Here is a 21,650-nt window from a genome sequence, read left to right as displayed (position 1 = left end):
ATATACATTGTATGGTATACTAAAGTACAATATAGTAATATACAAATATGTACAATATATTGTATAATACAGCATATGTGTAGAACTATATGCACAGTATAGCATAGCACAGTATACAATATATGGATAGTATGGTATAGCATAACATGATAAAGTACGTTATGGTACATTATAGTATAGCATCACATGATTATAATAAAGCACTCCATAGTAATGATGTAGCACTGTAATATAATATGATAGCATAGTATTATATAGACAGTATACTAAAGTACAGTAAATTGCAATATACTATAATAGCAGCACACTGAGTCTGAGTGGCAACCACTTGGACTGAGTGTTTTACAGTGGAGCCCTTGCAGGATTAACAGAGAACTCTAAAATCTATTTTTATGTTAAGATGTTACAGCTTTGATTCCATTACTTTATGCTGAATGCCAACTCTCTTTCCTTTCCATAGGGTCTGCCTGGCAAAGATGGTGAGACAGGCGCTCAGGGTCCTCCTGGTCCAGCAGTGAGTTCAAATACCTTGGATGATTTATCATTTAAATTTAAATTTGTCTGATCAGACTGTTAAATTAGAACTCTTCAATGCATTTAAAAGATGGTCTTTATGTCATCCCTCATGCCCCTCCATATTGAAGCGCGTTCCACTGACTGTCACATTTTATCAGATTTTAAGCTAACTTGTAAAATTTCTGTTACAAAAATTATCGGACTTACAGTAACTTTCATTTAAATAAAATGATGGCTGACTCTAAAACGCTTCATTATCTTGTTACTAGAGTTTAATGGGATCTCTCATATTGAGCTGTTTCCATCAGCACTCTTCAACACGGCCACAGATACTTGCCTGAAATATTGGTGTGTTAATAGCTGAGCGGTGTTTATCCACTCCTGACACTGCTGCTGTTTCATTTTGCAGGGTCCTGCTGGTGAGAGAGGGGAACAAGGTCCTCCCGGTCCTCCTGGCTTCCAGGTCTGTAAGATAAAATCTATTCAATTTTACTAAAAGATCTTATTTCACGCAGCCTGACTTTGTTTTAAGTTTGTGATGTATAATTAGCAAACTGACTCGTTTAGCAAGGTATCATTCATGTTATTTTTTTAAATTCTAAATCTTTTAGTACTAAAGCAGATTGCTGCTGTTACTTAATTAAAGCATGATGTTTGGAAGATGACATTTCCAAAACTCCTTAGTATTATATTAATTTCTTAGAATTATTACTATAACCCTATTGAATTTATTTAACAAAATCTCTGGATAACAATAAATCTACCCCACACAAATCCTGCTTCTTCTTGCTCTCTAAAGTTCCAGATTTCCCTTTATGTTAATCAAATTGTTTTGCACTTATTGCAGGGTCTGCCAGGTCCCCCAGGTCCTCCTGGTGAAGGTGGCAAGCCAGGTGACCAGGTAAGTTATCTATTAGCTACAGGCAATACAGCCTTTAATGTTAAAACATTCAACTGTTCAGTCTTTAGCCCTTCACATTTATTTGTAATCTAAGCTGATGTGAAGGGCCAAGAGGCCCACAGTGTAGGGCGTCACCGAGGTAGAAAAGAGCAGTAGGAGTAAATCAGCAAATAATATATAGCATCTTATCACGTCAGAACATGTCAATGTGTTCATACAGTGAGTTATTTTTGAAATGCAGTGACTGTTCTGTAGCTTATGATTAGGTGGCACCAAATTTGGCCTTTAAAAGATTATAGATTGCAGGTGGAAGGGAAGACTGGAGGGAGGTGACGAGTTCCACAATTTTGGGTCTTAAGAAACAATGGAGGTAATTTGAAAGTTTAATGGTCACATCGGCAACCGATTTTAAACCTCTCCTGATTTTTTTTTATTGAAGTCAATCATATAGAAAATCAGGCTAGGTGTAAAGCGGTCTGTTGATTCGCTATCACCCGATTTTAGACACACGATAAAAGCTTAAATGACCCTAAATGAATTAGGGTAAGAGACGGCACGATAAATCTTGATTTCAATACAGTCAGGATACAGGGTGGAGGATGGCTTATTTGGAGATTAGAAGGAACAAGAGAAGAATGTACAGAGGAAAATTGCTATAGTAGTCTCGATAAAATAGAGGCAAAACAAGTTCCAAAAGTGCAAGAGCCTTGGAGGCCAGAGATCAGAGAGGGATCACTGATCAGACAAGCTGTCCAAGAGAGGTATTAGAAAAGTCTCCACACATATTGTATGTGGCGGGAGCAAAATTAGTTACAGCTAGCCCTCGCTGAGGGGTAACTGCATTGGTCCTCACTATAGAGGGTAACTGGGCTAGTGAATGAATTTCTTGAGGAAGACCCAACAAAAATGCAGCAGCAATAGTACTGGACAGACTTACACAGGTTGCTCTAGTACTGAAATTACTCGACCTCTACACCGCCCTATATAATGTCATGTCTGTGCAATCTTTACTGTCTGTCACCACTCACCTGTATTTTCTTTTCCTTGAACAGGGTGTTCCAGGTGAAGCTGGTGCCGCAGGTCAAACAGGTCCAAGAGTAAGTAACACCTATACTGTTACATTTCCCTATACTGTTACAGACCCCCTATACTGTTACAGACCCCTATACTGTTACATTTCTCTATACTGTTACAGGCCCCTATACTGTTACAGACCCCTGTATTATTATAGACTCCTATACTGTTACAGACCCCTATACTGTTACATTTCCCTATACTATTACAGGCCCCTATACTGTTACAGACCCCTGTATTATTATAGACTCCTATACTGTTACAGATCCCTATACTGTTACAGATCCCTATACTGTAACATTTCCCTGTCCTGTTATATTTCCCGCCCTGTTATATTTCCCTGTCCTGTTACATTTCCCTATAACATTACAGACCCCTATACTGTTCCATTTCATTATATCATTCCATTTCCCTATACCATTCCATTTCCCTATACCATTCTAGATCCCTACACTGTTCAGATCCCTACACTGTTACATCTCCCTACACTGTTACATTTCCCTATACGGTTACAGACCCCTATACGATTACAGACCCCTATACTGTTACATTTCCCTACACTGTTACAGGTCCATATACTGTTACAGGTCCCTATACTTTTTCATTCCCCTATACTGTTACATTTCCCCATACTGTTACATTCCCCTATACTGTTACATTTCCCTATATGGTTACAGACCCCTAATATGGTTACAGACCCCTAATACGGTTACAGACCCCCTATACTGTTACAGACCCCTATACTGTTACATTTCCCTATATGGTTACAGACCCCTAATACGGTTACAGACCCCCTATACTGTTGCAGACCCCTACACTGTTACAGACCCCTATACTGTTATATTTCTTTATACTGATACAGACTCCTACACTGATACAGACCCTGAAACAGTTACATTTCCCTATACTGTTACAGTCCCTTATACTGTTACATTCACCTTTACTGTTACAGACCCTTTTACTGTTACAGACCCCTTTTCTGTTACTGTTACATTTCCCTATACTGTTACATTTCCCTATACTGTTACATACCCCGATACTGTTACATTTCTCTATACTGTTACATTTCTCTATACTGTTACAGACCCCTTTACTGTTACAGACCCTTTTACTGTTATGGACCCTTTTACTGTTACGGACCCCTTTACTGTTACAGACCCCTGTACTGTTACAGATCCTTAGACTATTCTGGATCCCTGTACTGTTACATTTCCCTGTACTGCTACATTTCCCTACACTGTTACAGACCCCTATACTGTTACATAACACCATACAGCTACAGACTACCATACTGTTACAGACCCCTATACTGTTACATTTCCCTATACTATTACATTCCCTTATAATGCTACATTCCCTTATACTGTTACAGGCCCCTATACTGTTATATTTCCCTATACTGTTACGTTCCCTTATAATGTTACATTTCCCTATACTGTTACATTTACCTATACTGTTACAAATCCCTATACTGTTACATTTCCCTATACTGTTACATTTCCCTATACTGTTACATTTCCCTATACTGTCACATTTCCCTATACGGTCACATTTCCCAACACTGTCACAGACCCCTAAACTGTTACATTCCCTTTACTGTAACAGATCCCTATATTGTTCTGGATCCCTATACTGCTACAGACCTATATACTGTTACATTTCCCTATACTGTTCTAGATCCCGATACTGTTACAGGCCCCTATACTGTTACAGGCCGCTTTCCTGTTACAGGTCGCTTTCCGGTTACAGGCCCCTTTCCGGTTACATTTCCTTATACTGTTACATTTCCCTATGCTGTTACAAATCCCTATACTGTTACATTTCCCTATACTGTTACAAATCCCTATACTGTTACATTTCCATATACTGTTACAAATCCCTATACTGTTACATTTCCATATACTGTTACAAATCCCTATACTGTTACAAATCCCTATACTGTTATATTTCCCCATACTGGTACAGATCCCTACATTGTTACATTCCCCTATACTGTTACAAATCCCTATACTGTTACATTTCCATATACTATTATATTTCCATATCCATAACTTATACTGTTGCAGACACCTATACTGTTACTGATCCCTATACTGTTACATATCCCTACATTGTTACAGACCCCTATGCTATTACAGGCCGCTTTCCTGTTACAGGCCCCTTTCCTGTTACAGGCCCCTACACTGTTACAGACCCCTATACTGTTATATTTCCCTATGCTGTTACATTTCCCTATGCTGTTACATTTCCCTATACTGTTACATTTCCCTATGCTGTCACATTTTTATAAACTGTTACCGACTGAAATAATGTTACAGACCCTATACTGTTACAGGCCCCGATACTGTTACATTTCCCTATGCTGTTACATTTCCCTATGCTGTTATATTTTTATAAACTGTTACCGACTCAAATACTGTAACAAACCCCTATACTGTTACAGACCCCTATACCGTTACATTTGCCTATACTGTTACAGACCCCTATACAGTTACATTTCCCTATACTGTTACATTTCCCTATACTGTCACATTTTTATAAACTGTTACTGACTCAAATACTGTAACAAACCCCTATACTGTTACATTTCCCTATACCGTTACATTTCCCTATACCATTACATTTCCCTATACTGTTACATTTCCCTATACTGTTACAGACCCCTATACTGTTGCATTTCCCTATACCGTTACATTTCCCTATACTGTTACAAACCCCTATACTGTTACATTTCCCTTTACCGTTACATTTCCCTATACGTTCGCATTTTCCCATACTGTCACATTTCTCCATACTGTTAGATTTCCCCATACTGTTACAGATCCCTATACTGTTACAGACCCCGATTCTATTGTAGACCTCTATACTGTTATATTTCCCTATACTGTTATATTTCCCTATACTGTTGCATTTCCCTATACTGTTACAAACCCCTGTACTGTTATATTTCCCTATTCTAATCCAACCCCTGTACTGTTACAGTTACAGACCCCTATACTGTTACAGATCCCTATACTGTTACAGATCCCTATAACAGTTCCATATGCTGTTACAGACCCCTATACTGTTACATTTCCCCATAATGTTACAGACCTCTATACCGTTACAGACCCCGATACTATTACATTTCCCTATGCTGTTACATTTCCCTATACTGTTACATTTCCCCATACTGTTACAGACCCAAAACTATTATGGACCCCTAAACTGTTACATTTCTCTATACTGTTACATTTCCCCAGACTGTTACAGATCCCTATACTGTTACAGATCCCTATACTGTTACAGACCCCCATACTGTTACATTTCCCCATACTGTTACAGATCCCTATACTGTTACAGATCCCTATACTTTACAGATGCCTATACTGTTACAGACCCCTAGACTGCTACAGACCCTCTGAATGAGCACAAACGCAGGCATTATCAGCATACTGCAGCTCAACGACAGAGGTTGGGGTGATCCTGGACCTGGCCTGAAGGCGGCGTAGGTTAAACAGCTTCCCACTGGTTCTTTAGTTTAGTTCCACTGCAGCGGGGAGCTTGTTGATTGTGAGGTAGAGCATGGCAGCGAGGAAGATTGAGAAGAGGGTTGGAGCGAAGACGCAGCCCTGTTTGACCCCGGTCCGGACATGGATTGGGTCTGTAATGGGTCCGTTGATAAGAATCACGACCTGCATGTCATCGTGAAGCAGGCGAAAGATGTCTCCTCAAGATCCTACAAATCCCCTGGGAGGACTGGCGCACCAACATCAGTGTCCTCGACCAGGCTAACATCCCCAGTATTGAAACACTGACCACACTCGATCAGCTTTGCTGGGCAGGCCACATATTTCGCATGCCAGATACGAGACTCCCTAAGCAAATGCTTTATGTGGAGCTCCTTCATGGTAAACGTGCCAAAGGAGGACAACGGAAACATTATAAGGACACCCTCAAAGCCTCCCTGGTAAAGTGCGACATCACCACTGACACCTGGGAGACGCTGGCCGAAGACCGCCCGAGGTGGAGAAAGTACATCCGGGAGGACGTTGAGCTCTTCCGAGTCTCAACGCAAAGAGCATGAAGAGGCCAAGCGCAGGCAGCGGAAGGAGCGCGCGGCAAACCCGCCCCACCGACCCCTTCCCTCTACGAATGTCTGTCCCACCTGTAACAGGGTCTATGGCTCTCATATCGGACTGTTCAGCCATCAAAGAACTCACTTTGGGAGTGGAAGGAAGTCCTCCTCGATTCCGAGGGACTGCCTATGATGATGATGATGATGACAGACCCCTATACTGTTACTTTTCCCTATACTGTTACAGGCACCTATTTTGTTACATTTCTCTATACTATTACATTTCCCTATACTGTTACATTTCCCTATACTGTTACACACCCCTATACTGTTACACACCTCTATACTGTTACTTTTCGCTGTAATATTACCGACCCCAATACTGTTACATGTCCCTGTACTGTTACAGACACCTATACTGTTACAGACTGCTATACTGTTACAGACCCCTATACTGTTACACACCCCTATACTGTTACAGACTGTTACATGTCCCTATACTGTTACATGTCCCTGTACTGTTAGATGTCCCTATACTGTTACACACCCCTGTACTGTTTCATTTTCATTTACGGTTACATTGCTCTATACTGTTACATACCCCGATACTGTTTCAGTTCCATTAACAATGAAATTTCCCTCTACTGTTACAGACCCCTCTACTGTTACAGACCCCTCTACTATTACATTTCCCGATACTGTTACATTTCCCTATACTGTTACAGGTCCCTATAATGTTATGTTTCCCTATACTGTTACAAACCCCTATACTGTTACAAATCCCTATAATTTTACAGACCCCTATAATGTTACAGACCCTTATACTGTTACAGTCCCCTATACTGTTACAGTCCCCTATACTGTTACAGTCTCCTATACTGGTACAGTCCCCTATACTGGTACAGTCCCCTATACTGTTGCATTTCCCTATGCTTCTAAAGCTGCTATATTGTTACAGACCCCTATATTGTTACAGACCCCTATACTGTTAGACCTCTATAACATTTCCCTATACCGTTACATTTCCCTATACCGTTACATTCCCCAATACTGTTACATTCCCCAATACTGTTACATTTCCCAATACTGTTAAAGACCTCTATACTGTTACGGACCCACATATTGTTACGGACCCCTATATTGTTACAGACCCCAATACTGTTACATTTCCCAATACTGTTAAAGACCCCTATACTGTTACAGACCCCAATACTGTTATACTTCCCAATACTGTTACATTTCCCTATACTGTTAAAGACCCCTATACTGTTACAGACCCCAATACTGTTACAGCCTGCTATACTGTTACCGATCCCTATACTTTTACACATTCCTATTCAGTTACACATCCCAATGTCGTTATACAGCCCTATCCTGTTGTACACCCCTATCCTATTACACATTCCAGTTATGTTGCAAAGCGTTAGAAATGCTATTTACCCTATCTGCTATGTACAGCCTATCCTTTATACACTTTATATATGCTGGTAGCATTGCTCCCGTTTCCTATACATATATCCCAGTCGTGTTATGTGACAGTGTTTCTGCTCTTGTACATATATCCTAATAATGACATGACTCTCCTTGTCCTCAGGGTGAACGTGGTTTCCCAGGTGAACGCGGAGCTCCAGGTTCCCAGGGTCTGCAGGGTCCACGTGGTCTCCCAGGTACTCCTGGTGCTGATGGTCCTAAGGTAGGATTCTACCTTTACACTTATGAAAACATAAAATTTTGTACAACCATTTCTAAAGACCTTTCTCTAACCCAGGCTCTTGCTTTATTTTGCAGGGTGCAGGTGGTGCTCCTGGTCCCAACGGTGCTCAGGGTCCTCCCGGTCTCCAGGGTATGCCAGGAGAGAGGGGTACTGCTGGAATTCCTGGTCCAAAGGGCGACAGAGTAAGCTTTCTATCTTACCCTTTCCTAATCCTAATTGCCGACAATTTGTGTAAGACTAATAGTCAACATTTACCATGAGGGAGTTGTTCTGCTCAAATGTAATATTTATTACTATATACATTTATTACTCTGAGCTTGAGCTCCCACAGCTTTTCTTTAGAAACGAGGAGTCTTTGAGGTAAGCTCTGAGGTGTTCAAGATTAAGAATAGAATTGACAAAACTGATTAGGCAAATTACTCAGTAGGCGACACAAGTTCAAAATTAGATAGTGAAGAGTAAGCAGGGAAGTTAAGCAGAACTTTTTCACCCAAATGATAACGTAGTAGTGGAGCAAGTTACGAGAGAAGGCCATTGAAGTGGACAGTATCAATAGGTTTAATAGGCTACTGGATGTGTAGCTGGAATGAGAAGCCAGAGAGCAGATGATCAGCTAAATTGGCCCAGGCTTTTGGGGAATAATGGTCTTTTCCTGTATTTAAAATGTCTTAAATTCTCAAGTTTCTATAGTCACTTTGAACACTAGTAGTGCCTTAAAGGAAATGAACAAAAGTTTTTCTTTTCTGATTCACACAAAAATTGAGCAAGAAAAAAAATTAGCCTTTATTCATGTAGTATAATTCGTGCTAGTTTTTATGAAGAGATTAGCAAGTAAAGCAACTGGCATTTCACTGTCTTAAGTCTCTTAAAGGTACAACATTCATTTTCCCTTTCTCGTTTGTCTCTTAGGGTGATCATGGTGAAAAAGGTCCTGAGGGCGCACCCGGCAAAGATGGTGGACGAGTAAGTGAAACACTCCACGCTCAAAGTTTTCTATAATTCAGTCACATCTCTGTTTTAGATTTGTGTGTGTTTAATAATGGGCCATTTAAAGGGGGTGAATATTCTAGGCCATGCTACACACATTGTGAATACAGGAGAATTTGGCCTGTGTTTACGCCATGTATCTGACTGTGCTGATGCACATGCTCATGTGATGACTCTAAGACATAGCCCACGGGTCCATAATCCATCTATTTATCTACCTACCTACATATAATAATAGTCTTGCACCTAGCATGTCGACACACCTGAAAGTGTCACACATGCAGAGTCTGTGCTATGCTTGCACCTGATTGGTTCACATCATTGATTCACAAAACAACAATAAATCACAGCTGAACAGAATCTATCAGAGAACAAATAGCATCTTAAAAAAAGAGACAGAAAGCTAGTCATTTCCCACTGGCTTTTTCTAACCTAGAGCCGGAACTTATAAGCAACTGCCAGTCTATAGAGAAACAATTGCCCTCTAATTGACCATTGCATAATTCCAACAATTAAATCTTGTGGACAGACACACACACTCAATTAAGTTCCATTGCTTGTAATGGTACATTAATATTTTGATTACTGTAACCGTATTGATTTCGTGAGCGGCAATTGGGAGAACTATGAGCTGGCAGTTGGCAATTCAGCTCATAAATCCACAGTTATAGTAACTCTAGTTGGTCTTACATAAGAACATAAGAAATAGGAGCAGGAGTAGGCCATTTAATACGATCATGGCTGATCCAATCATGGATTCAGGTCCACTTTCCTGCCTGCTCCCCATAACACCTTATTCCCTTATCGGTCTATCTCTGTCTTAAATTTATTCAAAGACCCAGCTTCCACAGCTCTCTGAAGCAGCGAATTCCACAGATTTACAACCCTCTGAGAGAAGAAATTCCTCCTCATCTCAGTTTTAAATGGGCGGCCCCTTATTCTAAGATTATGCCCCCTAGTTCTAGTCTCCCCCATCAGTGGAAACATCCTCTCTGCATCCACCTTGTCAAGCCCCCTCATAATCTTATACATTTCGATAAGATCACCTCTCAATCTTCTGAATTCGAATGAGTAGAGGCCCAACCTTTCCTCATAAGTCAACTCCGTCATCTCCGGAATCAACCCAGTGAACCTTCTCTGAACTGCCTCCAAAGCAAGTATATCCTTTCGTAAATATGGAAACCAAAACTGTACGCAGTATTCCAGGTGTGGCCTCACCAATACCCTGTATAACTGTAGCAAGACTTCCCTGCTTTTATACTCCATCCCCTTTGCAATAAAGGCCAAGATTCCATTGGCCTTCCTGATCACTTGCTGTACCTACATATTATCCTTTTGTGTTTCATGCACAAGTACTCCCAGGTCCCGCTGTACTACAGCACTTTGCAATCTTTCTCCATTTAAATAATAACTTGCTCTTTGATTTTTTTTCTGCCAAAGTGCATGACCTCACACTTTCCAACATTATACTCCATCTGCAGTAGGTTTTTGTGTTGAAACCAGAGCTGCCATCTGTCAAATTAAACTTTCTGTATTGCTCTCAGTAACAGCTGAAGAATCGGTGCAACTGCAATGAAACTCAGTCATCCAATTTATTTTAGTGTTTCCCAAACTTTCTGGTTAAAGGAGATTTTATAATATTGGACCCAGAGTTGTTTTTCTCTTCCTGTGGGGAAGTGCTTAGCATCTACATTTGAATCAAAGTTGATTCAAGAACAAATTTGTTTTTTTTCCTACAGCATTGTTTATTCCGCCACTTTTCCCCACTAACTCAGCACAGACTAGGATGGAACTTGGGACATTCCTGTTCCTTGTGGGTGAATGTCAAGCCAACATTTGGGTTGAGATCATGCTGTGTGATGTTAGTCACGAATACATTGATGCATCTTTATGAAATTCCTCTGCTATTGTAACAAAAGTTATAAGGCAGATAGTGAACAAAGACATTTCTTACCACTGTATTTGTTACTAATATCATGCAGTGAGATTTCACCCCAATTATTCTTTTATTGTGATCTGTTCTGTGTATTACTCAGATGGGTGGTAAAATCCTTTTTTAATATTTCTGTGAAATCAGATTTTGATTATTTTACTTGAGTTTTAAGCTCTCCAGCTCACAAGCAGACAGTCCCACTGACTGAAAGATGCCTCTGTAATAAATGCGGTTATTAATGACAGTAGATGTGCTAGTCAGCGCTCACTGCGGCCTCACTTCAAGACACAATCTGACTTGTTCTTTCTCTTCCTATTCTAGGGTTTAACTGGTCCAATTGGTCCTCCTGGCCCAGCTGGTCCCAATGGCGAGAAGGTAAAAACACTGATGAGGTTTATGTTTGTGCAAAATGTGAAGAACTCTCTTCAATAATATGTAAAAATTAAAGTACATTACCAAAGACAACAGATGCCTGACTGGTACAAAGGCTACTTACATGCTGTTGCTTCTCACTTTAAAAAAGAAAATACATTTATTGAATTGCTTCAGAGTGAATAAAGTTCTGCTGGTCATCACCGTGGCTGTCCCCTGTATCTCGGTAACTCTTTTCTCTTGTGTCTCCTTTAGGGTGAAACAGGTCCTCGTGGTCCGACAGGTGCTGCTGGTTCCCGTGGTGCTCCTGTAAGTGTAAAGGGTTTAATTCCTCTGCTGCTGTGAAAACTAGAGCAAAATGCAAGTAATATCCCAGCTGTACGCCTGGGTTTACAAAGAATATGAAAACTCATGTTGGGGAGTTGAGATAATCAAACATTACTTGTTGAGTACCTACTTATTCTGATGTTAGAATTCCATCCTACAGGTTTAAGTACTAATGCTCATGGTTCATCTGCTGGTGACAAGGGAGCCAGATGCTTCTTGTTCAAAACCAACCTGAATTGGGTCAACGTGCTTTGATTGATTTTGATCTGCATTGACCAGGTCCCAGGTCGGTTTGCATAACACATGCTGGCTGGTCTGGGTAATTGAGCAAGGGATTGCAGTTTGACAGATCACTTGAGGGTTGACCAAGGTGAGGCTGAACGGAACACATTTGGGTCGGGAGATCTGAAAAGCACAATTCTGAAGCAATTTGCCCTTTGGATTCAAAAGTGCATGTTTGTCCCTGTATCATTGGTGTGCACTGGATGACACTGCAACCAGTATTGCAACATCATCTAACCAATCCCCAAGGAGAACTTGGCTCCAGTAGTTCCTATCAATATAGTCTAGCGCTATCTGAGTGTCTCATCATCCTTAGCCATTATGCATGATTTTGTAGCTATTACTATTCATTATTTAATATTATGTTATTTTTAATTTCTCAGAAATTAAAACTATTATAATAATATTTAGATTACATCTATAGTCCATTAAAAATCTTAGCTCTGAACTCACTTTCTATTAAATTTTCCGTTGTAAATGCCTTTGTCCACATTTATAATGGCAACGGCCTATGTAAACTTGTCACACTGTAATTATACCCTCCCTTCAGTGGAGGCGGTGCAGCACCAACACTGGTAAGAGAATCTAATCATAGCATGACAAATTAACATAAACAGTTTCCATTGTAAATGTGGACAAAGCAATTTATATAAAGAAAATGTAAAAATAAGGACAGAATATTTAACTTTAAAATGGGGCTAACCCCCACCCCCATTCACCTGAATAAAAATCTTGGTCTTGACTCCCCATGTGCAATGCCATGGGGTATTGACTAGTTTACTATATATTTTATTTGGTCATAGATGCAGAATATTTCAAGCTAAGTCCCTTCAGCCTAAATTTACCTTCCTGTTCCATGTGATGCTAATTGGGAACTCTCAGTTTTTGCAGGTGTGAAATAGTTACTCAATGCAATTGGCTGAGCCTGAGCTGCACTCTGTTGGACTACAATCGTCCCTTGCCACCCACCACACCTCCCCTCCCACCCCTAACATCATCAGGTTCTTTAATGCTGTCACTGGTGTCTGTGTGTAACCTGCCTATCTTTGTATTTCAGGGTGACCGTGGTGAGACTGGTCCTCCTGGTCCTGCTGGCTTTGCTGGTCCTCCTGTAAGTATAGACTAAGAAACAATAAGATAACTGTCACAACAAATTATAGATGCACATTAATAAGTCAAATTCTACCGAACAGAGCTAAATAGTTCTGTGTGATAGTAGCATAACAACACGTGGACGCTCTTGTTAAAATACCGAACAGAGGAGTTCCATATGAACACATTAACACATGGTCTACTTTAATTCTTTGGCTTGTTTAATTATCTGTATTATAATTTTTATTTTTGTTACCTTTTAGTGTTCAGACTGATGGTTATTTATTTTTTCATACAATTTAATACAAGTGTCATTTCCTTCAGATGGCTGGCCAATGACCTGGTCAGCAAACTCTCCTCAATAACCATCAATTCCATTGCAAAATCAGTGATCCTACCCTCACTGGGAGCTGCTGGGAGACATCAATATTCCCTTTTTGGTTGGGATTGATCCCATTTTGTCCCAGCAGCTGAAGGGCAGAATTGTTTGCCCCAGCTGATAAGGTAGGATCTCCTGCTGGCTATTAGAGTCAGGATCTCCCCCAACCCTCCCCAGGATCTCTGCTCTGGCTGGTGAAGGGCAGAATCTCACCTGGTTGATGGAGGGCAAGATCTATCTTGGATGATGGAGAATGGTATCTCTTCCTGGCTACTGGAGGTTAGATATCCACCCAGGATCCCTGCACTGGCTGATAAAGGATGTAATCTTTTCTGGCTCATGAAGGTTGGACCACCTGCACCCAGCCCCCCACCCCACTTCGCAAGCCCCCACAGTTCCTTGGATGTTGGAGGCCCAATCTCTAGGATCCCTGCCTTGGCTGATGAGGGATAAGATCTCCCGTGGCTGATGAAAGGCAGATTTCTCTCCAGGATTCCTGCCCTGGCTGATGAGGGATAGGATTTCCCTTTGGCTGATGGAAGCCAGATCTACCTCTATGATCCCTGCCTTGACTGATGAAGGATAGGATTTCCCCTGGCTGATGGAGGCCAGATCTGTATCCCGGATCTTTGCCTTGGCTGATGAAAGAATCTCACCGTGGCTGAGGAAGGCAGGATCTTACCCCAACCTCTCATTTGCTGTCTCTAGTTAAGGACCCTCTTAAGTCAGCTGAGGTCACACTTTCCGAGTTACAGTGTACTCTATGCTGTTGCTCACACTCCTGCCCTTTCTTTCCAACAGGGTTCAGATGGTCAGGCTGGTCCCAAGGGTGAACCTGGCGAGACTGGACAAAAAGGTGATGCTGGCGCTCCTGGTCCTCAGGGTCCATCAGGTGCTCCTGGTCCACAGGTGAGACAAAAATATATTATAAATAGTTCTGTTAAACCACTGGATTTCACCAGTGGAGACATTACTTTGACATAAGTTCACAGTAAAATTACTTTCTCTTTCCTTCCTTTAGGGTCCAACAGGTGTTACTGGACCTAAAGGTGCTCGTGGTGCTCAGGGTCCTCCTGTGAGTATGGCTTTATTCAGTTACAGTTTTAAAACAAAATGAAAATGGATAACTATTACCCTTGATAACTAACATACTTACATAATAGTGTTGCTAGGGCAACCAGACATTAAGCTGATCCTCAGAACTTTAGCCCTCCTTTCGCATGTGTTTTTCACACATCAGCTTAAATGTAACTGTCTTGTCCAGAACATGTGGATAGGTTATTTGGTATACAAAAGTATTTCATTCACACAGAGTTTGTAGATGTGCAGAAATCTGTATCACCTAGTTGGATTTTAGAGCTGGGATCGAGGAGTCAGTAACCGGTTACTCAGAGCTAGGAGCCTTCAACTGGAAGTTGACACATGGGAGGCGAGTGCTGGGAGCCAGAAGCCAAGTGCCAGCAGTTGGGATCTGGGAACTTGAAGTGGGAACTTGCTAGGAGCTGCTGGGAGCTGGCAATTGTGAGCTGGTTGCTAGCAGCCATAATCTAGAAGCCCCCAGCTGGAGGCTAAAGCCAGGAGTTGGGAGCCCAGAGGCTGGAGTATTGTTCGGAGAGCCTGGACCCAGGAGCTGTCAGCCAACCAGTAGCATCCAGCAGTTAAGAGTTGGGAGTCAGGATCCAAGAGCTGGAAACTGGCAATTGGGAACCGGTAGCTGGAAGCTGCTGGGAGCCAGGAGCAAGCAATTGGCACTGAAACTTATAAAAATCAATCGCCACTTATCATTTGCTTTGCCATTTAAATCTAACCATCTGCTGGTTCCAACAGATCTAGCAGAGCAGTGTAGACCTCCTGTGTGACTTAAATATGGTGAAAATGCAGAAGCAGGAGTCTGACACTTACTCCACTGCAGATACAGACAGCGTTTGCATCACACTTGCACCACTTTGAGCTAAACTGTTCAGCCATTCCCATTATTATGATAGCCACATATTTTACCAGATTATCCAAAATGAAAGAAAACATTTTTTGAAATGGCTGTTCATTCAGTGACTGTCAGATGTTTTAAAAATCTGGTACAGCAGGTATTGTACATCACATGCTGCACAGCGGGTTGAGTAGAACCGACCACTGGAGATACTATAAAGAAGGCATTGTATAATAGATTTTCTTACTTTATCAAGGGCACTACCCACCCATTTAATCCCCTCCCACAGCCCATGTACACACTCCCCTATCACTGACACTACCCACCCACTTAATCCCCTCCTACAGCCCATGTACACACTCCGCTATCACTGACTATATCCACCCATTTAATCCCCTCCCACAGCCCATGTACACACTCCCCTATCACCGACTATACCCACCCATTTAATCCCCTCCCACAGCCCATGTACACACTCGCCTATCACTGACTATACCCACCCATTTAATCCCCTCCCACAGCCCATGTACACGTTCCCCTATCACTGACTATACCCACCCATTTAATCCCCTCCCACAGCCCATGTACACACTCCCCTATCACCGACTATACCCACCCATTTAATCCCCTCCCACAGCCCATGTACACTCTCCCCTATCACTGACTCTACCCAACCATTTAATCCCCTCCCACAGCCCATGTACACGCTCCCCTATCACTGACTGTACCCACCCATTTAATCCCCTCCCAGAGCCCATGTACACACTCCCCTATCACTGACTATACCCACCCATTTAATCCCCTCCCACAGCCCATGTACACTCCCCTATCACTGACCCTACCCACCCATTTAATCCCCTCCCACAGCTCATGTACACACTCCCCTATCACTGACTATACCCACCCATTTAATCCCCTCCCACAGCCCATGTACACACTCCCCTATCACTGACCCTACCCACAGATTTAATCCCCTCCCACAGCCCATGTACACACTCCCCTATCACTGACTATACCCACCCATTTAATCCCCTCCCACAGCCCATGTACACACTCCCCTATCACTGACTCTACCTACCCATTTAATCCTCCCACAGCCCACGTACACACTCCCTTATCACTTACTCTACCCACCCATTTAATCCCCTCCCACAGCCCATGTACACACTCCCCTATCACTGACTATACCCACCCATTTAATCCCCTCCCACAGCCCATGTACACACTCCCCTATCACTGACCTTTCCCACCCATTTAATCCCCTCCCACAGCCCATGTACACTCTCCCCTATCACTGACTCTACCCAACCATTTAATCCCCTCCCACAGCCCATGTACACACTCCCCTATCACTGACTCTACCCACCCATTTAATCCCCTCCCACAGCCCATGTACACACTCCCCTATCACTGACCCTAACCACCCATTTAATCCCCTCCCACAGCCCATGTACACACTCCCCTATCACTTACTCTACCCACCCATTTAATCCCCTCCCACAGCCCATGTACACACTCCCCTATCACTGACCCTACCCACCCATTTAATCCTCTCCCACAGCCCATGTACACACTCCCCTATCACTGACCCTACCCACCCATTTAATCCCCTCCCACAGCCCATGTACACACTCCCCTATCACTGACCCTACCCACCCATTTAATCCTCTCCCACAGCCCATGTCCACACTCCCCTATCACTGACCCTACCCACCCATTTAATCCCCTCCCACAGCCCATGTACACACTCCCCTATCACTGACCCTACCCACCCATTTAATCCCCTCCCACAGCCCATGTACACACTCCCCTATCACTGACCCTACCCATCCATTTAATCCCCTCCCACAGCCCATGTACATACTCCCCTATCACTGACTATACCCACCCATTTAATCCCCTCCCACAGCCCATGTACACACTCCCCTATCACAGACTCTACCCACCCATTTAATCCCCTCCCACAGCTCATGTACACACTCCCCTATCACTGACTATACCCACCCATTTAATCCTCCAACAGCCCACGTACACACTCTCCTATCACTGACTATACCCACCCATTTAATCCCCTCCCACAGCCCATGTACACTCTCCCCTATCACTGACTATACCCACCCATTTAATCCCCTCCCACAGCCCATGTACACACTCCCCTATCACTGACCCTACCCACCCATTTAATCCTCTCCCACAGCCCATGTACACACTCCCCTATCACTGACCCTACCCACCCATTTAATCCCCTCCCACAGCCCATGTACACACTCCCCTATCACTGACCCTACCCACCCATTTAATCCTCTCCCACAGCCCATGTACACACTCCCCTATCACTGACCCTACCCACCCATTTAATCCCCTCCCACAGCCCATGTACACACTCCCCTATCACTGACCCTACCCATCCATTTAATCCCCTCCCACAGCCCATGTACATACTCCCCTATCACTGACTATACCCACCCATTTCATCCCTTCCCACAGCCCATGTACACACTCCCCTATCACTGACCCTACCCACCCATTTAATCCTCCCACAGCCCATGTACACACTCCCCTATCACTGACCCTACCCACCCATTTAATCCCCTCTCACAGCCCATGTACACTCTCCCCTATTATGGACTCTATTCCATCTATTTAATCACCTCCCAAATATTACCCATTCTTCCTGGCCCCTGTAGCAGAGGACCAATACGTCCTTATGTGTGTTTAGTAATCTTAGTCTATACCTATCCCAATGAGCGCCAATTGTGTTCCAAGCCTGACTTTTTGATTTGAACACAGTGACCTTGTACGGAGGAAGAAGAGCATTCAGGACAGTGTGTTTAGAAGTGAGGAGGAACAAGAGTGGAAAGTTCAAATGGTGATAGTGGTATCAATTAAATAGGGAGAAACGAGATCGTTGTTAAAACCATAATGTGTGAAGTGTAATATAAAACTACTTTTTAGTGATACTCCAGCTCAGCGTTGATTTCTCATGTTCAACTTCTTTTTCTTTTTCTTTCTTAGGGTGCAACTGGTTTCCCTGGTGCTGCTGGTCGCGTTGGTCCACCTGGTCCAAATGTAAGTAACACTCAGGGTTATAATGTGTCTGGTTTTTGTAGCTGTAGATAAAAATCATCCTTGGGAAGTAGGTGCTGGTTCGAACAGAAGAAGCACTAGATAGATTTATATTGTTCAACCTCAAAGGCAATAGGGCACTACAATTGGCCCCAGTGTCCTGGATTAGCGAGGGGAAATATCAGCCAGGGTTTCTCTTGCTGCTCACTATCCAGTGACCCCTGCTGGAAAATGGGTTTGAGGACATCGGGTGAAGACAGGATAAAACTTGGCTGTGATACTTTCTAAGGTTGACTGGCCTTCATTCACTGTCTATGCTCACACATGAAGAATGGAAACTTCTGTGTGTGCAATGGAATGATAAACAATATTACAATACAGCTAATTATGCAGTAAATTTGCAACATCTTTGCAAAATTGAGGCACAAATTAATCTGCTCAGTGGGGCCTGAGCTGTAATTGACGGAGTGTGAATACTTTGCCCTCTGCAGAAGGCAGAAGAAACAATTATAATATACAGTGGAACTGCTGTTATCAGCCAAAATAGGGGGAAGCAACATTGGTGTATGATGGAACTTGGCAGATAATCGAGAGTCTGCCATATTTGGTCTTGCGTGTGCAGTGTGGTACTACCATTGCTGTGGGATTGAAGACATATACAATTCAATTATCAGAAACTTAGTTTAATTGTTCTCAGGCTGTGATGCCAACTTATGGCAGATGGGAGGGTGTTGGTGTTAGGGCTGTCCAATATATCACAAGGTTCTATCATGCAACCAGGAACGGGGTTAATTGGAACACAGATAATGGAGGTCCCATTGCCATTACAACGTAAACCCAGAAAACTAATAGATATCAAATTAAATGCGTAAAAGGACATCATTTCAAATCAGGGAATCTCAACAGTCGGCCAGTGTTAAAAGACACTTTGTATCATTTTAGATTTTATTAAAGTCTCAGTCGAGATTCCTTTTATCCATTCCTACCAATTCCTGTTGGTAAGTTTCTTCAGTTCTGTCTGTTAATAGCTGCTTCTCTTCCTGCAGGGTAACCCAGGCCCAGTGGGCCCTCCTGGTTCTCCTGGTAAAGATGGTCCTAAAGGTCTGCGTGGTGATCCAGGCCATGCTGGGCGTGCTGGCGACCCTGGTCTTCAAGGTCCAGCCGGTGCTCCTGGTGAGAAGGGTGAACCTGGTGAAGATGGTCCTCCTGTAAGTATAGAATAAGAGAAAGTTAAATAATGACAAGCAGTTAGTGCCTGCTTTATTGTTTCATTTATAGTCCGTGTTAAAATGTTCTCTTGATTCATTTTTTCCTGCTTTCTACTATTTTACAGTGTAAAGTTCATGCAATTAAGTGTTGTTGTCTCTCATTCTCTGATAGGGTCCCGATGGTCCTTCAGGTCCACAAGGTCTGGCTGGTCAGCGTGGTATTGTAGGTCTTCCTGGTCAGCGTGGAGAAAGAGGTTTCCCTGGTCTCCCTGGTCCTTCTGTAAGTATAACAGGACATTACATAAAACTGACTCCTTCCACCTTCTGTATAATTAGTCCTATCATCACCTTACTGAGAGAAATGATGCACTCAGCATTGGGTGATGTGCTCTCAGTAACGGTCAAGCTAATCAGGCTCAACAATGCCCATACTCATAAGATCCAGAGAGTCATTGACTCGAGGCAGTACCCACTAATAGGTGTTAGCAAAGACTAGTTAATTATAAAAATAAAATGGAGCATGAAATACTATTAAAAAGTATAGACAAACCAAATGATATACAGTACAGAGAGCAGTCCTGTAATATATACAGTACTGAGATCTGTCCTCTAGTATATACAGTGAGCAGTCCTATAATATATACAGTATGGAGATTTTTTTTAAATACCTACAATACAGAGATAGTCCTGAATATATACAGAGTAGAGACTAAGCATGTTATCAATACAATATAAAGTAGAGAGAGTAACCTAATATCAAGCATATAGAGACCAACCTTATAATAAATACAGCACAGAGATTAGCCCAGTAATATCTTCAGTGTAGAGACCAGCTATTTAATATACACAATATAGAGACCCACCATTTAAAACATACAATTTAAAGATGAGCCCTGTAACATATGCATTAGTTATTAACTTAATATGTACAGCACTGAGGCCAACTCTATAATATAGACCTCAACTTAATTTATACAATATAGATACTAGGACTGTCATAAGTACAGTATATATAAACTAACCTAACATTTATTCCAACCTAAAAGTAGCAGCCAGCCATGCAATATAGACAGTATAGAAACTACATCTGTAATATTGACCAGACCTGTAATATCCACAGTGTAGAGACCAGCCCTGAGTATATAAAGTAGAGACTGATGTAGTATCTACAGCTATCAACCCTGTAATACAGGGTATATACAAAATACGGACCAGCCCATAGTATTTGCAGTGCAGAGACCACACTCTCATAAAATATATAGAATAGGGACCAGTCCTGTAGTATATATCAGGACCGGTCCTGTAGTATATATAGGGACCAGTCCTGTAGTATATATCGGGACCGTTCCTGTCGTATATATAGGGACCAGTCCTGTAGTATATATAGGGACCAATCCTGTAGTATATATAGGGATCTGTCCTGTAGTATCACAAGTATAGGGACCAGCCCTGCAGTATAAATATATACCACCCCTGTAATATAACTAAAGGGATCAGTTCTGTAGTATATATAGGGACCAGCCCTGTAAGTACCAGTCCTGTAGTATATATATAGGGACCAGTGCTGTAGTATATATAGGGATCTGTCCTATAGTATCAAAAGTATAGGGACCAGCCCTGTAGTATATATAGATAACACCCCAGCAATATAACTAAAGGGACCAGTCCTGTAGTGTATACAGAGACAAACCCTGTAGTATATATAAGGTCAAGCCCTGTAGTATATATAGGGTCCAGTCCTGTAGTTTATACATATGGTTCAGTCCTGTAGTGTATATATAGGGTCCAGTCCTGCAGTGTATATATAGGACCCAG

The 21,650-nt window shown here is 42.3% G+C and overlaps 1 protein-coding gene across 1 annotated transcript in view; it reads left to right on the top strand.

Annotated features, from left to right (window-relative positions):
- The window catches only part of col2a1a (collagen, type II, alpha 1a), a 98,251-nt gene that overhangs the window by 43,963 nt on the left and 32,638 nt on the right, over positions 1-21,650 (top strand). Inside the window, exons 28-42 of the mRNA XM_070869409.1 lie at positions 461-514; positions 926-979; positions 1,364-1,417; positions 2,470-2,514; positions 8,143-8,241; positions 8,337-8,444; positions 9,172-9,225; positions 11,504-11,557; positions 11,810-11,863; positions 13,221-13,274; positions 14,436-14,543; positions 14,656-14,709; positions 18,577-18,630; positions 19,674-19,835; positions 20,008-20,115. Coding sequence (XP_070725510.1) covers positions 461-514; positions 926-979; positions 1,364-1,417; positions 2,470-2,514; positions 8,143-8,241; positions 8,337-8,444; positions 9,172-9,225; positions 11,504-11,557; positions 11,810-11,863; positions 13,221-13,274; positions 14,436-14,543; positions 14,656-14,709; positions 18,577-18,630; positions 19,674-19,835; positions 20,008-20,115 — 1,116 coding nt within the window. The remainder of the gene's footprint in view (positions 1-460; positions 515-925; positions 980-1,363; positions 1,418-2,469; positions 2,515-8,142; positions 8,242-8,336; positions 8,445-9,171; positions 9,226-11,503; positions 11,558-11,809; positions 11,864-13,220; positions 13,275-14,435; positions 14,544-14,655; positions 14,710-18,576; positions 18,631-19,673; positions 19,836-20,007; positions 20,116-21,650) is intronic.

This window comes from Pristiophorus japonicus, chromosome X, assembly GCF_044704955.1.
Source record: "Pristiophorus japonicus isolate sPriJap1 chromosome X, sPriJap1.hap1, whole genome shotgun sequence".
Classification (NCBI taxonomy): Eukaryota; Metazoa; Chordata; class Chondrichthyes; family Pristiophoridae; genus Pristiophorus; species Pristiophorus japonicus.
The sequence above is the reverse complement of the archived record's forward strand: the minus strand, read 5'-3'. Positions and strand labels throughout refer to the sequence as shown.